The sequence below is a fragment of the Erpetoichthys calabaricus genome, chromosome 15 (assembly GCF_900747795.2).
Source record: "Erpetoichthys calabaricus chromosome 15, fErpCal1.3, whole genome shotgun sequence".
NCBI lineage: Eukaryota > Metazoa > Chordata > Cladistia > Polypteriformes > Polypteridae > Erpetoichthys > Erpetoichthys calabaricus.
Genome location: NC_041408.2, coordinates 52839870 through 52855606, shown reverse-complemented (window position 1 = coordinate 52855606; position 15737 = coordinate 52839870). Strand labels below are relative to the sequence as shown.

The following is a 15737-nucleotide window of genomic DNA, read 5'->3' as shown; positions in this document are numbered from 1 at the left end:
GAATTCATGAATTGTTTGTTCTTCAGCGTTAGAAATATGGATAAGTAATAAGGAGGATTGCACTCACTGTTAATATGGAGCCTTTTCTGCGGTTGAACGGTTAATAGTGCCTCATTGTAATGAGATCCACCTATGCTGCATAGTGTGAATTGTGTTTGGTCCCGTTATCTGAGCCGTATCGTTTTGTACCCGTGATCGTGAATTTATGACTTGTTTGTTCTTGAGCGTGATAAATATGGATAAGTAATAAGGAGGATCGCACTCACTGTTAATATGGAGCCTTTTCTGCGGTTGAACGGTTAATAGTGCCTTATTGTAATGAGATCCACCTATGCTGCATAGTGTGAACGTGTTGAGATGACGTATGTTTAATACGGACGGTTCATTTAGAAATGGGGCTTTGTGTGTCATTTGTTATTTATGTTACTGTGGTCGAGGGTCTGAATCGTCGTTTTTGTGTACGTTTCGTGTGCTATGGCCGTAGTCTGCCCTGTTTCGTGTCCAATGGGCTTTGTGTGGTGCTCGCGGCTTCTTTTTTTTTGTGTGCTAGGGGCTTGTTGAATCCTCCTCTTTGTGTGTCCCGTTTCGTGTGCAACGGCGTCTGACTCCTTTTTTCTGTGGTCTGACTCCTTTTTTGTGTGCGCGATGCCTCATTTCTTATTTTACGCTGCATTCCATCCGGTTCCGTTGCTTGTGGGGGGTGGGGGGGGTGGAGATTTGTGGGGCGCCTGTGCAGTACGTCTTTTGTGGCCACGGCCCATTGCCGGATGTCCCTGCGTCCATCCGGTTTAGCATTCTCGGTTAGTAATGTGGATTCTTCAAGTTGATTTCTGAACACTCGTATGACTCTTTCAGCCATTTCAAGGGGAATACTGTCCTTGAGCGCTTCAAGGTTTTGAGGTCGGTGTGTGTTTACCTTCGACTTCAGATAGCCCCACAGGAAGAAATTACACAGAACGAGATCAGGCGAATATGAAGGCGACCAGACATCGCCGCTCAGGGAGATTAGCTTCTCCGGAAACATCGCCCACAAAACTTGCAACAATACAGTATATGCATTGTAAGAGCTGTTGCTCCATCCTGTCTGAAACGAGGCATCCACCACATCCATTTCTTTCAGTTGAGGCCACAAAAAGTTCTCTAGCGTTTCAATGTAACGTTCTGAAGTGATAGTTGCTCCCTCCTCCTCAAAAAAGTAAGAGCCTACAATGCCAAATTCTGCAAAGGCACACCAAACTGTAACATGCTCACTGTTGCAGGGGTCTTGAAGGTTCACGAGGGATGGTTTCAGCCCAATAGTGAAAGTTTTACTTACTTACGCAACCAGTCAAATGTAAATGTGCCTCGTCGCAGCACGTGATGATGGCATCTCAATGAAGTTTGCAGAATATTCGTGCACAACTCTCTACTGCTCTCCCAGTCTCTCTCAGTGAGTTCCTGCACTACAATCATTTTGTATGGATGGAAATTAATGTCCTCATGCGAAATCCTCCTCAAAGATGTGTTGGAAATGCCTAAGACAGAAGCATGTTTGCTTGCTGAACATCTAAGAGACTACAAAATTGATGCCCTTACAGCTTGGATGTCTTAAGGCGTAAGTACAGTCCGAAAACGGCCTGAACATTTTCTGTTCATTGTTGTACTCGTCTGTCTTAATTTAGCCATCCACTGAAGAATTGGTTTCCGAATTGGGACGTCACCGTTAGGAGGAATGCTAAAGTGTGTTCAGAAGGTGTGTTGTGTAATGATGACGGATTTGTTGTTTTTGAAGAATGCTCGAAAGCACGGTGCATACAGGACAAAGTCATGTTGCCAAACGAAGACTACAAGGGATCACCTATCAAAGGACCCCAACCCAATCAGCTGCCTCTACCTTGCACAATGACCTTGAAAAATGTGGTACTTTATTTTGGCTCACCCTGTACTTCTTAGCATGATTCCTACAAGAAAACAGGGCTGTGTTATTTTAAAAAAAAAATGATACCAATATGTTACATGCATTCATAAAATGGACCTGTCAATGTGAGTAACTAATTAAAATTCAATTAACTGCCAATGAATCAAATTAAGTGAATGGCAAGTACAGACACTCTGCAGGGGAGGCATTACTAAAAAAAAGGCAGAATGTGAATTTGCAAAGAAATCAACTTTTAAAATCCTACTAACAAAGCATAATGAGAATGCTATATCTTAAGATTTTACCCAAGGAGCATAATTTGACAAAAGCAATCTAACAGGTGTTAAATTACTTACATTTATTCTGGCATCATTCATGTGGTGTAAATTAAAATAACCAGAAGAAAATGTTTGAAGCTTCATAACTAACATTGGTTTCAGAAGTGACCAAAGGATCACAAAAAAAAGTACATTTGTAGTTATTAATTCAATTTTAAATGTCCTTTTTTTACTTCACAATTGTTACATTTTAAAATACGACCAAAATATATTAAAATATTCATTATGATTTTTATTTTGCTTGCTGTCTAAGTGAAAAAATACCTGACTCCAACACAGACTTCCTCCATATTTACAACACAAGTGCAGCATATTGTGTGAATTTAATTAAAAAAAAACAAGACACAATAACACTGGAGGTACTTTTTCATATTCTAACCTGCCTTAAACGCAAATCTATTTCTTAAAATATAGTTAACTTTTTAATGAAATATTGGATTTAATTTTTTTTGGCTTAAAAATGAACAAGTTTTAATGAATTAACACAGCTCTAACTTCATGAATTTTGTATTAATTAATTTACTCCTAGTTTGCTTCATTTCCAATGTTAAAAATTGTGCGTTGTGAAGGAGTTGTACTTCAAACATTCTGTTACACATAGCAACCCTAACTCAAAGTGAAGGTGACAAGTTCAAAATGAAGCAGGAAAACATTTTTGAAATAAAAAAAATAAGCACTTGTTATACACAAAGACACATCCTGGTAATTCAACAAACTTATAAAATCAAATTGATGTTTCCTTGTATTCAAAGTTTAGATCCTATAACTTTTGTATTTGAACTTTAAAAGCTTCATGTCCGAACTTTGGATTGAACTCAAAATTTACAAAAAAGTCTGTCAAAATGTAAAATGAGCATAAACTTTGTGAACGTCTGAGCAGGGCTTTGCTGTTGTTGACATTTGCATTAAAAACCTTGAACTTTAAAAGCTTGAAACTGAACAGTTGGAATTCACCAAAACTTAATCAGCTCTTAAGACTCAACTAGTGCAAGAAAGAGTAGGTTCATTCATTCTTAATTTAGTGTCCACAATAAGAACTTACTGCTTATCACAGACATAAATACACCAACACCTTTCCAAAAATGCTCAAAGCATATTCTAGGATTATCAAAATATTGATTTTCCATTGAAAATCTCAGTTTTTGTTTTCTATGAAAACAATACTTGTGTATTGTCTTGTGTATGAAAGTTGCAGAAAGTAATACAAAATAAAATCTTTATTTTAGTGGTAGAAGGAGTAGTTATTTTTTTCTGGATGCCTCATACCGGCATGACTTCTGAAAAAAATATGGTTAAAACACCACACCAAGCTTACCTGAATTTAAACAGCAACGGTAATGTCTGGAGATAGACGTGAAGGACATCCAGCCACAAGCACTTGCTATGATAGCTGCAAATCTGGGTACAAGAGGTGGTAACGCCAAGTTGCTGTGCATGATGGGCTAGTTCGACTCCTTTCTGGAGGACTGGATTAAAGATATGAGTGTACAACTGCCACTGAACAATAGCATTTCCTCTCTGAACCAGCTGACAAATATGGTTTGCAATCTGTAGGCTTAACTGTCGATCATCATTAAATACTAGATCCCGATAAGCCTCTAAGGCATCCCACTTCCACAACATGTCCTCTGCCCCACCACTGGGAAGAATTCCCTGTGACCGGTAAGACGGACTAGAGAAACCAGGCCCAGGATCATTCCCTGGTGTACTGCTACCATATAACATTTCTTCAATGCTTAAAAGTTGGCTGCTGTCCACAGTGCAGATATTACAAGAGGCTAGCTTGAATTTCTCAGAAGGTTGTCCACCACCTAACTGCTCAAGGATAAGCCTACTTAAAATACTTAGCACTTGGGACTGGTAACTACGCAGGGCAGGTGAGCGAAAGGCATGGAGCAGAGGAACCACTACTGAGTGAGGATCCATGCAACAACAGATACCCACAGCTTGCACTCCAGTCAGAATCTGGAGGCAGGTTGCACTTGAGGAAGAGAAATTCTGAAGAAGGCGAAGACACTGATGGGTGCAAGCTGCCAAACAGCAACATCTATCAGGATAATGTATCTCACCACCTGAAACATCTTCCTCAAAAGGATTACGGCCAGCTAGCTGTTTGAAGGCAGAGACTGGAAGGCCAGATAGGTCGCGATGGTGGTGGAGAAAATGTGAATATTCACAACGGCGATGGCGACGTCGTGCACACAGTGATTGGTGCAGCTGCTCAGATTTGGCCTTCTTGACTGCACTGACAATTTTTAGCACTCCACTAATTAGGCTATGTGCGTGTTCAGCTGCTTCACCAGAGATGTCTGGGTCTCTAGTAGCTAGCCACTCCATTTGTAATACTGTGGTCTCAAAAAGTTCTAGCCCAGTGTGTTGAACAAACTCATGAATAAGTTCTATTGCTTGACTAAAAAAGAAGGGATTTGGTATAGCTGCCTGCAGACAGTTCAAAAGTATCTGAAGCACACCTTCCAGCAGCTCAGGAAGCAGAAGGATCCTGTGTCGATTCTTAGAAAATGTGAAATCATCCTGAATCTCTTGAAGGGTCTTTTTGGGTCGTGGTGCAAAGGGATCTGCTTGTTTTTCAAGGCAGCTTCGAATTTTTAGAGTTGCTCGCAGAAGATCAGTTAGATGTCTCCTTAAAGTGTCTGGTAAAGATTCTCTCCGTCCTACATCTACAGACATTAGATGAAGGATAGTGCGTAGAATCATTCTCTGAACAAGAGCTATGGGCTCTTCTGTCCAGCCATGGGCTAGACTTTCACTTCCTAATTGTCCTGCGCCTCTGGCTGCAGTATCTTCAGGTACACAGCAATCACCAAACTCCATTAGAAATTCTGTCAAAGTGGGAACTACACTGACAGCTAATGCAGGATTATGATTCAACTCCATGTCAAATTTGCAAACCTTTGCCAACAGGGATAAAAGGACATGGCACAGATCAAAGGGGGAATTCTCCATACGGTTGAGAATGGAAAGGGCCGCAGGGTCCGTCAGCATATCAGAGTCTTGTATAGAATATCCAAATTGCTCTTGCTCAGTTCTGTCCAAGGAATTCATGGTTTCTGTTATTTGAAACTCTCTGGCAAATGATGGGTGGTGCTGGTGGCTTATAAGAGAAGGCAAGCCGTGCGACCTTCTGTGTTTGCTTGAAAAGGAAGTTCTATCATCAGATGTGGCATCAGAGTCTGATGTAGAAAGCTGGGACTTTTGTGCATTCCGAATAGAGTATCGATGGATGCTTCGACGTAGATGTCGTGCCTTGAACTTATTGCCCACAGCATTCTTAGATGACCCCAGCTCCTCAGAACCTGTTGTCTCTTGGTTTTTCCTATATTCCGTAGGAAAGATGACATCCAGTAACAAAGGTAAAGAGAAATCTGCATGAAAAAAATAAAACCAAAAAAAAAAAAAAACAGAAAAATCTCAATAGTACCATATCAAAGGTAACTGAGAATAACTGGGAGAGGGAAGTCTGGGCATCTCTGCTCAAGCTGCTGCCCCTGCGACCCGACCTCGGATAAGCGGAAGAGGATGGATGGATGGATGGATGGATGGATGGATGGATGGATGGATGGATGGATGGATGGATGGATGGATGGATGGATGGATGGATGGATGGATGAGAATAACTATGTTTTCATTCAATGGAGAAATGTTACACTAAAACTTACACTGCTACCAGCCCACAAACATACTTTAGGTGGGAATAGATTGGTAAGTACAGAAGAGAGTGTCCTCTAGTGATGCCACTATCTCTTCCCATTTACTGCCACTATAAACCTTCTCCTAGACTTGGTCCTCTCTCTTTCAATTCAACCTAAAAAACAGCTGCATTTCAAACATTTGATTGGTATGAATATCAAATTTGTGACTTTCTTAGTGGACATGGGAGCAATCTGCTCTACTCTTAAATCTTCTAACTTTCTTTCTATCTAGGTTTTACACAGCTGTTTTAAGGAACTGGAGTGAATAGCATTCCTCGTGTTATCTGAGAAACCTGCAAGTTGTCAGTAAAGATTGGACCCTTATCCAAATACCATGCTTTTCCTATTTCTAGTAATACAGATCTTAATTTCTTGAGATGGGACCTTCTTTATAAATACGTTTTTCCTGAAATACTAAAAGGGCCATCATTTTATTACTCCTGGTGTTACTGCCATCTTGTACCCTTGAAATTCTGACCCCCTTACTTTAGTCTAAATGGCTGCAGTATGTCCAAATCAAAAAACACAAATTGCAAACTTCCCTAATTCCTACACTAGATTGTAGCAGCCACCAGATAACCCTAAGACTTCAGCCAGCCCCTTCTGACATAGTTGGCCCTGTTCTCATATAGTGCTTGAAGGGATGGCAGCCCCAACTGGGCAAACATGGTTTGCATCATAGTTTAAAACAGAACAGTAATTTTGCAATCAATGGAAAATCAAATGTATAATGTAGGAAAGGATACAGAAGTCTGTCCTAAATCTTGGGGTCATTTGAGCATGTACAGTACATATGAATGATTTAAGAAAATGGGTTAGAATGCACATTAGAAGTAGTAAAGAAAGACTAACCTAAATGCCTCTGTCTCAGTGGCAAGACCCATTTCAAGGTCTCTTCACCACCCATACTACTGTCAGATACCAAGGTAACCTAGCAAGGGTGCAATTAACTTGCATATCACTGCCTTTACATTCTCTTACCAGTTTTTACTGGTGTTGCTCATCAATATTCTGTACCTCTGTAGACATTTTACAAAAACAGATGACTGTAAACTGGGACAAGGCAAATGCATTGGCACTTGGAAACAGATAACTTTCTTTAACCGATGGAAATTTACTGTGCCACCTCTAACTTCTTCTTCACAGTTGCTGTTACAGCAAACACCATTCTACTATTTCTTAACTTCCTTTTAAAACATTTTCAGTTGTTGCCTGTGAAGTAAGGCATACTGATTTCTTGCAATTATAATAAGAATTAAAAGAGGGAATATTGTTGATAATTTATAAAAATATCTGTGTGTATGATATGTTCCAGAATCCTCCTCAAGCCATAAGATAGCAATGTTCAGTTCAGAAAACAACAGTTGTACAGACTGAACAAAAATGACTATATAAGGATCATGAACCATATTCAACCTTGGCAGTGTGTGGTAGCAACTGCTAACAGTGGGATATAAAACAACTCCCTGACCTATAAGGTATCTATCTGGTCATTAAAAAATGCATACGATTTGCCTGTAAGTGTTTAGTCTGCATATTTAATGTATATTATAGCTATAAAAACTGTAAACAGGAACATTCACATTACAAAGGAAAGTTTTATTTATTCTGTCTTCTAACAAGCCATATTTTATTTACTTTTTCTTCTGTTAAGTTTTAAAATTTGCTTGCTTAAAATGAAAAATTTAATCTTCTTCAATCTTCACAGTGAAAACTCCATAGTCCTATAGTCAGTAAATAATAGAACGTCCCTGCTAAATAAACTATTAAACTTATTTCATCCACAAAATTTTAACAGAAGAATACTGTTAGTTGCATTGTCAAAAAATATATCCCTAATAAACTGGCCACTGAGAGTGTGTGGGTATTATAGTATATATGTACAACACACACAAAAAGAAATATGCTATTAAAAAATGTGTGAAAGTATCCACAAACAACTTCTTGATTTAATGTGAGTTTTAATGCCAGTTTTTGCACTCTGCAACTGTTTAACATACATGCATTCTATGTATATGTGTTTTGCTGATCTGATAATCTTGATTAGTATGATTTAAATACATTTCATTTCTGCTCATTGTTTGCTTAAAAAGTAGTTTAGACTGTAACAGCTGTTTAGGTGTTTACATATCAATGTCTCATGATCTTGAATTAACATATTTAAAACTATAATGATTAACAGATTAATACTCATGTTGCAATAAATGAGATAAACCAAAATATCAGTATATACCAAAACAGTGTATTTAATGTAACAGCCAAAAAAGTGCTCCTAAAATTAAATTACTATTAAACTCTGGAGCAACCAGTATATTTAAATTGCTGATGTTTAAAATTAAATAAATTATTTCATAGTATTGCTAATTTTATTCTCTGTTTCACACCATATATACAATACAATCACATGCAATTCCAAAATAGTAACAATATTTTATGATAGGGATTAATACAGAAAAATAGAAAAAAACAAATAAATGCAAACCCACCTGGTGCTTTCTCCACTTGCACTGGGATCTTCCAAACAAGAGGAAGTAAGGAAAGAAGCAAAGTGAGTAATTCCTCCCTGCAGGTTAACTCCTATTTCAATGCAGAAAATAGAAAAAAGTAATCATTTAACCTATAGAATTTTATCAGTAGCTTGCTTAAAATGTAATTCATTAAAAGGAGGTGGTAGCACGATTAGTCTGTTGAGATAAATGGCTTCATGACTGAAGAAACTTTCCAAGAAATGGGGAAAAAGTAAAGAAACAACTGAGTTTAGTTTAAAACACCCCCCCCCCCCCCCCCCCAAAGTACTTCCAACTACAACCAACCAATAAGAAATACTTGCTAATTTGCGTCTCTTTGTTACTGTTTCTATAAATACAGACAGATTTCTAAACCTTTCGTGCTGAATGAATTCCTCACTAGGGAGCAAAGACAGCCCCTTAGTGTGAATTAAAAGTAAATAAGCTTCATGATTGCAAAAGGGAAGATGGTAAAGATTTTGGCTATCTATAGAAGGTCAGATCCATTTTGTCTAATTAAAAGACCCTTTAACAGTTACTGATCAGACAATATGTGCATTATTTTGAATGTAATAATTTTATTTTACAGTATAGAGTTAATCTTAAAAACACAGAGATAACCAGGTTTTTTAACTGTAATATAAATCACACATTTTAGTGGAGATCATCTGTAAAGAGTAAACTAAACATTGGGCTGCAAATTCCAAAAATTTTAAGGGCAAATTCACCTTGCAGAATGTGACACGACCTACTATAATTTTAAAATTGTAGATTACTCAAGTTTTTGTTTGCTAATATGTTTAACATTGCTATTATTATGGATTATGCATTTCTAGTTTGCAATGCTATTTTGTGCACAGACTATATCTAAAAGATTGCCAAATTGTATACGCTGTACCCAGACAATACTGAGCAGTGTTTTCCAGCCAAATTACGGGGCTCAATGGCTCATTTTTTTGGTTTGATGAAGAGATAAAAATTACAAGGCCATATATTTGAATGTCGCAAGATAATACCCTGCAAACAAACACAACATAAATCATTCATAATGTGAATAAACCAAATAGGTTTCAAATTCTCATTTGCTTTAGGATAAAACAGCAAAATTAAGTATTACTATCATTTTAATAGCTGTTCAATAATATTGTGCATATACTTCATATTTTCATATACTTATAAATAACAAACACACTGGATTTAAATATAAAGAACTCATATAATTTATGCATTCATGAAAAAATTATTTAAATTTAGGTATTTATATGCCCAAGACAAATATAAAAAATAATTTTAGGCCTGAATTTATGCAATAGCAGATGAGATTATTTAATGGTTGAGTGTAAGTTTTACAAACAATAAAACATGATCATATGACAGTGTAGGTCAGCTCCACACCCCCCTCTTCCATTTTGGGAGCCTCTTGAACCCAATACCATCGACAGTCATGACTGGGATGAGCTGAGCAGATGAGGACAAACACATCAAGAAAGGAGATGGTGAAAAAGTGTTCAGTGCTTTTATTAAAAACAAACAAACAAAACAGTGTTCAAAAAGTGCAGTGATTAAAATGTGCATTAATAAATACTGTAAATAATCCACAAAAATTAAGTGCAACTGGAGTTAAAAATGCAAATAAATAAATCTATTAAAATGTGGCTAAAACTCAGGCAGGAAACTGTCTTTTGATCCTGTGAGCCATGGTGCCCCTTTAAAAATCTGACTCCTCTTTGGCTTGCCCTCACCAGACCCTGCAGCCAGAGGAGAAAACCCCCAGGAGGTGCAGACAACCTCCTCCTGGCCCGAGTCCTCGTTGCCAATCCTATGATGTCTGCAGGGAGCCACCAAGTCCTGCCCTACACCCATTGCTGCCTTTCCAAGCTCCACCCGGTCAAAGCGTACTCTATCCTCTTCCTTTCTTTGCAACAGCTCACTCTCTCACACTCCTGCCTCTCTTCTTCTTTCCTTTAACATCCCTTCTCCTTTTTTCTCTCTTGAAAGTGTGCTTCCCTTCTTCAAACGGGGACATGATAGAGCTGCGGAAATCAGCAGCTCCCAGGGCCAATTAGGAGAGAAAGCAAGCAAACCTTTAAAACATTTAATACATAATTGACGTAAAACGGCTAAAATTGTGCTCATTTCACACTGCCGTGCTCATATTTTGTGCTTTTTTTAAAGCCAAAAATGGCAATAATTAAAACTTGGGGAGTTGATTATTGGCAACTTATACTATTAGCACTTGCATAGTCCGCTGGAGGTTGTATATGTAAATAACTATGCAAGTCAAAACTCCTGATGCAGAGGCTAGGCAAACAGTAATGTTTCAAAAAATTAATTTGTATTCACCTGGTTCCTTTAAAAAGTTTGTGTTCACATTTCATACATCATTAAGCAATGAAATAAAGTGTATAATTATAAAAATAATAATAATATTGTAAAAATTCAAATCTGTTCTGTTTTGCGCATTATTAGCTATCATCCTCTGACATAATTGTAATGGTAGTATTATAAAATGTACTCAGATTTTTAATTAATAGAAAATGGACATTATGAAGTAAAGGCGTTATACTTTATCTATGGCACCAGAGTGGCAACATATGACATGTTGATTTGTACGTGCAAGAAAAGAATTTCACTGTACTCTGTACATGTGGCAATACTGACCTTATTACATTTGAGTTAATTGCAATATATTGACAAAAACACAGTGTGCAACTTCTGAGGGAGTGTGGGAATTTTTAATACAAAATCGAATTTATTAATTCATCTTTATTTAAGGATTGTAGAAAAAAATGTTATATAAATTAAACACAAGCTATTCACAAATTGCTACCAGGCTGTCCAGGTGATGGATGTCTGCCTGTAACAGAGTAAAGTTAGGGTTATAATGTGTTGAAACCTATTCTCTTTGCAGCTAGAAAAACAGCAGCATGCATTAGTAAACAACAATGCTCTTATCTAAAACAAGGCTTTTACTAATCTTTAACCTGATTAAAACTAAATGAACTCTTATAATGTCTGTTCAGTTCTTGTGAATTGATTTTACATTATGTGCATGCTCATTCTCTCTTTCAAAAGCAGTCATTAGACTACTGAAAGATGCTTGTGCAGCAGGCAGTATCTTTGCAAAATAATGCCAGAATTAAGGGTGTGACTGTAACCAAGGTAAATTTCAAAACTCTACCCATATAAGCAAACAGCAAACCTATCCTAACCTAAAGGAAATAGTAAAAACAGTACCAAAAAACTATGATAAAACTTCAAATTATCTTTTGTTGTGACAAGTATGCCACAGAAAGGCACTTCTTTAACCAAACCTTTGCTGCTTCAAAATGGACATACATGGTACGTTTTCAGGCTTTTGTTCTCACATTAGACCCTAGAACCCTTGACCTTCCTCTTTAAAGCACAAAAGCAGACTATGATTTTTTTTGAAATTACAAAAATTGCTTCACTATAGAACACAGTTTCATGTGTCAGACTGAGTATATACCATCATTGTGAAGACATAAGTTCAGTATTTATAAAGTTAAAGTTATCTTTTAATATTTTAGTTCATTAGTCTTAATGTTTTAGGCAATATGTGTTATGTCACCTAAGATTCATGCTGAGTATCAGCTGAGGTATTAATGGTTCTAGCATAAAGTAGCAATAAGCTAGGAATCTCAGGTTCAAGGGTGAATCAAAACAGGATCAGAAGCAGAAAAGTACTTTTAATATGAGGAGATGAATTTAAATTTTGGTTCTCAGTACAACGGTAGATCCAAGAGCACAGAGTGGGGTGGAAAAATCCACCCAAAAGTGCATTGTGAAAGGGTATGTTTAAGATACAGAATTATGTCCAATTAATAAATGACAACACAAGCTAACCATTCAAAAATATGAACATGTTTAACTTAGAAAAAAAAAACAAGTCTTCAGATGTTTTCAGATGTTGACTGCTGTGTTTTTTACATGAATAACTTCCAAACAGCAAACATACAATACCCTCGTCTAGTACTGGAACACGTAAAATACGTCTTTATTGTTTATCTGTTTATCTTTCATTCAAAATATTAACAAAAGTATAACCCTTAATCTGAGTAAGATAATTGATATTTTCATCATAAAACAAATATTTTCCAACAACTTAATTTGCACTGCACTGTAACTATGTTTACATCTGTGGTATGTTTATAATACAACATATGTTAAGTGCACCTGGCAAAGAATTAAAGGCAGTGAAAGAAAAATTTATAAAAGTGGGTGGAGGATCAAGACGTCACATGAGCAAAGTTCAGTCAGCTGCAAGACTGTTTATATAGTGCAATAAACCAGTAGAAACAAGAAATTGGTCAAAATTTGTCAGTCAGAAGAAATTTTCATCTAAAATTTTTATTGCAGTTTAGCACATCAGGAAGTCAGCTTCGTTATTTGTCACAAAATAGATGCACATGTGGTAGGGAGTAGGCAATCTGCTCTCTTCTGACACAACGTAGCATTTTAAGCCAGTAAGCTTATCGTATAATAATAATTTAATGGAAAGAATTAAGGATAAGACTGAGAAACATATGGCAAGAACATAAGTTTTACTGAACAGTCAGCACGTACTCAGAAGAGGGAGGTCATGTTTTACTAACATGCTAGAATGTTATGAGGAAGCAAAAAAATAATATAATCAAAGATGGCCATATGATATTATTTATTTGGATTTCAAAAAGCACTTCATAAGGTGCCACATGAGAAGCTGGGCATCAAACTAAAAGAAGTGGGAGTTCAGGGTGTGGTGTATAAATGGCTCATATACAGATGCAGAGGGTTATGGTATATATTCTCCTACCCAAAGCTAGGTGGATTGGCAGATCATATACAATCTGCTGTATCATTAGAGAGACTTGTACAACATACAAGCATGGGCATATTTGTGGCAGATGAAATTTAATGTTAGTAAATGAAAAGTATTATATGTAGAAAGTAAAAATGTGAAGTTTGAATACACAAGGGGAAGTCTGAAAATCGAGAGTACACCTTATGAGAAGGATTTAAGAGTTGTAGTGGACTCCACACTATCAACTGCCAGACAGTGTTCTGAAGCCATTAAGAAGGCTAATAATAATAATAATAATACATTTTATTTATATAGCGCGTTTCCCATGCTCAAGGCACTTACAGAATATAAGAAAGAACGGCAAGGTATACAGTATAGCATTGTACAAAGCAGATAAATAAATAAAGATTATGACAGTGAATTCAGAGGGAAAAAAAAAGCCTAACAGACAGCATAATTGATGGTCTAGCACACACATATACAGGTTACATGAGCATCTTGACAAAGAAGTAAACTGAGAGAAGGGTAATAAAGTCAAGTAGAGCTAAAAGCCTTCCTGAACAGATGAGTTTTGAGTTGATTTTTTTAAAAGAATTCATGGAGTCATCTGATCTAATTAATTTTGGTAGGTCATTCCAGAGTCTGGCCGCTATACAGCTGAAGGCCTTGTCACCCATGGAGTGTAGATTAGTGTGGGGCACAACAAGATTGCCAGAATCAGAGGACCTTAGTGGGTGGACAGGCTCATAGTGATGGAAAAGGTCACTGATGAAGTTTGGCGCAAGGTTATTTAAGCCTTTGTAGGTTATTAGTAGGATTTTATATTCGATTCTGTAAGACACAGGGAGCCAATGAAGACGGAGCAGGATGGGTGTGATGTGCTCGCTGCTGCTGGTTCGAGTAAGGACTCTTACAGCTGAGTTTTGAATAAGCTGGAACTGTGATATAAGATTAGAAGGGGCACCTACCACTAGGGAATTACAATAATCGATGCGGGATGTGATAAAAGCACGGACAAGTTTCTCAGCATTAGAGAAGGAGAGAAAGGAGCAAACACGGGATATGTTACGGAGGTGAAAGTAAGAAAGTTTCTTAATGTGATTTATGTGGGCAGAATATGAGAGGGAGGAATCAAAAATGACACCAAGATTCTTTACAGTAGAGGCAGGTCTGATGAGATCACCGCCAAGATAGACTGGGAAGCAGCTCATTTTATTAAGTTGCACTTTATTCCCAATTTGCAGGAGTTCAGTTTTGTTGCAATTTAATTTTAAAGAGTTCTGCTCCATCCAGGTTTTAATTTTACTAAGGCAGGTTGTGAGTTAAGAAAGCTCTGATGAAGTTCCACTTTTAACATTGAAGTAGAGTTGAGTATCATCTGCATAAAAATGATAACCAAGTCCATAGCTACGGATAATATAGTCAAGGGGAAGCATGTACCGTATTTTTCACACCATAAGACGCTCTTTTTTTACCCCAAAAGAAGGTTGGAAATGTCTGTGCGTCTTATGGAGCGAATATTGCGTCACAGACCATGATGTGTAGTACCTGACAAAAGTCGACATCCAGGGGTAGAGGGCGACAAAACTCACTGTTACGTTACAGGCATTCACTCTGTGCTTGGAGGAATGTTAGACTCATTGACTCGGCATCTAATCCTTGCGTGTGCGTGAGTTGCGAAATGTAAACAAATGTAAGCAAAGGCAAGATGGCATCGACATCTCAGGAGGGAGCGAAGCGAGTGCATAAAACAAAATACTCAGCAGACGATGTTTTGCGCATTATAACTGAGTCGGACTCTGATTTTTCAGAATCTGATTTTGTTGAGAGTGATCAGGAGATCGAACAAGAGAGTAAGGAACTGGCCAGCTGAGCATATTCGTGCAGCCGATGCACCTATGGCAAGGTTCGTGTGGGAGTAATACCTAGACATTGATCCTTGGGAGCCAAACTGGCTACCGGACTTCACAAGACAGTATGGCTTACTGTTGGACTCGACAGATTACCAGCCGCTGGACTACTTCAGGCTGTTCTTTCCTGAAGCTGCCTTTCAGCTACTGTCAGACGAGACAAACAGGTATGCAGAGCAATTTTTTGAATCGAGGGCTGTGCTTGCACCGCATTCTCGTTTTTCAAACTGGAAACCCACAACAAAACACGAGATGAAGGGGCTTTGTGGCATTACAAATATAGATGGGACTAGACTGGCGATATACCTTCAGGGAGCATTGGTCCAAACGTGCTTTGTCCCCTGGTGACTTTGGACAGGTTATGCCGCGTGATGATAGGTATGTGCTCCTGCAAAGTGATTGTGAGCAATTGAGCTTCATAAAGTCTGACACTAGCGATGAGGAGTTCTTGGGGTTTCCATAAAACTAGAAGAGTGCTTGAACCTTAAAGTCTCTCCTTATTTGTTAATGACAGTGATGATGTTTCTTAATACCGCTGTTGAATTTACATGGTTGAAATATTATTCTGCTA

General features: G+C 37.6%; 1 protein-coding gene across 1 annotated transcript in view; it reads right to left on the bottom strand.

Annotated features, from left to right (window-relative positions):
- Window positions 1-15737, bottom strand: part of lyst (lysosomal trafficking regulator) — a 211462-nt gene that overhangs the window by 97458 nt on the left and 98267 nt on the right. Inside the window, exons 4-5 of the mRNA XM_028820350.2 lie at window positions 8432-8522; window positions 3551-5618 (exon numbers count right to left, since the gene is read on the bottom strand). Coding sequence (XP_028676183.1) covers window positions 3551-5618; window positions 8432-8522 — 2159 coding nt within the window. The remainder of the gene's footprint in view (window positions 1-3550; window positions 5619-8431; window positions 8523-15737) is intronic.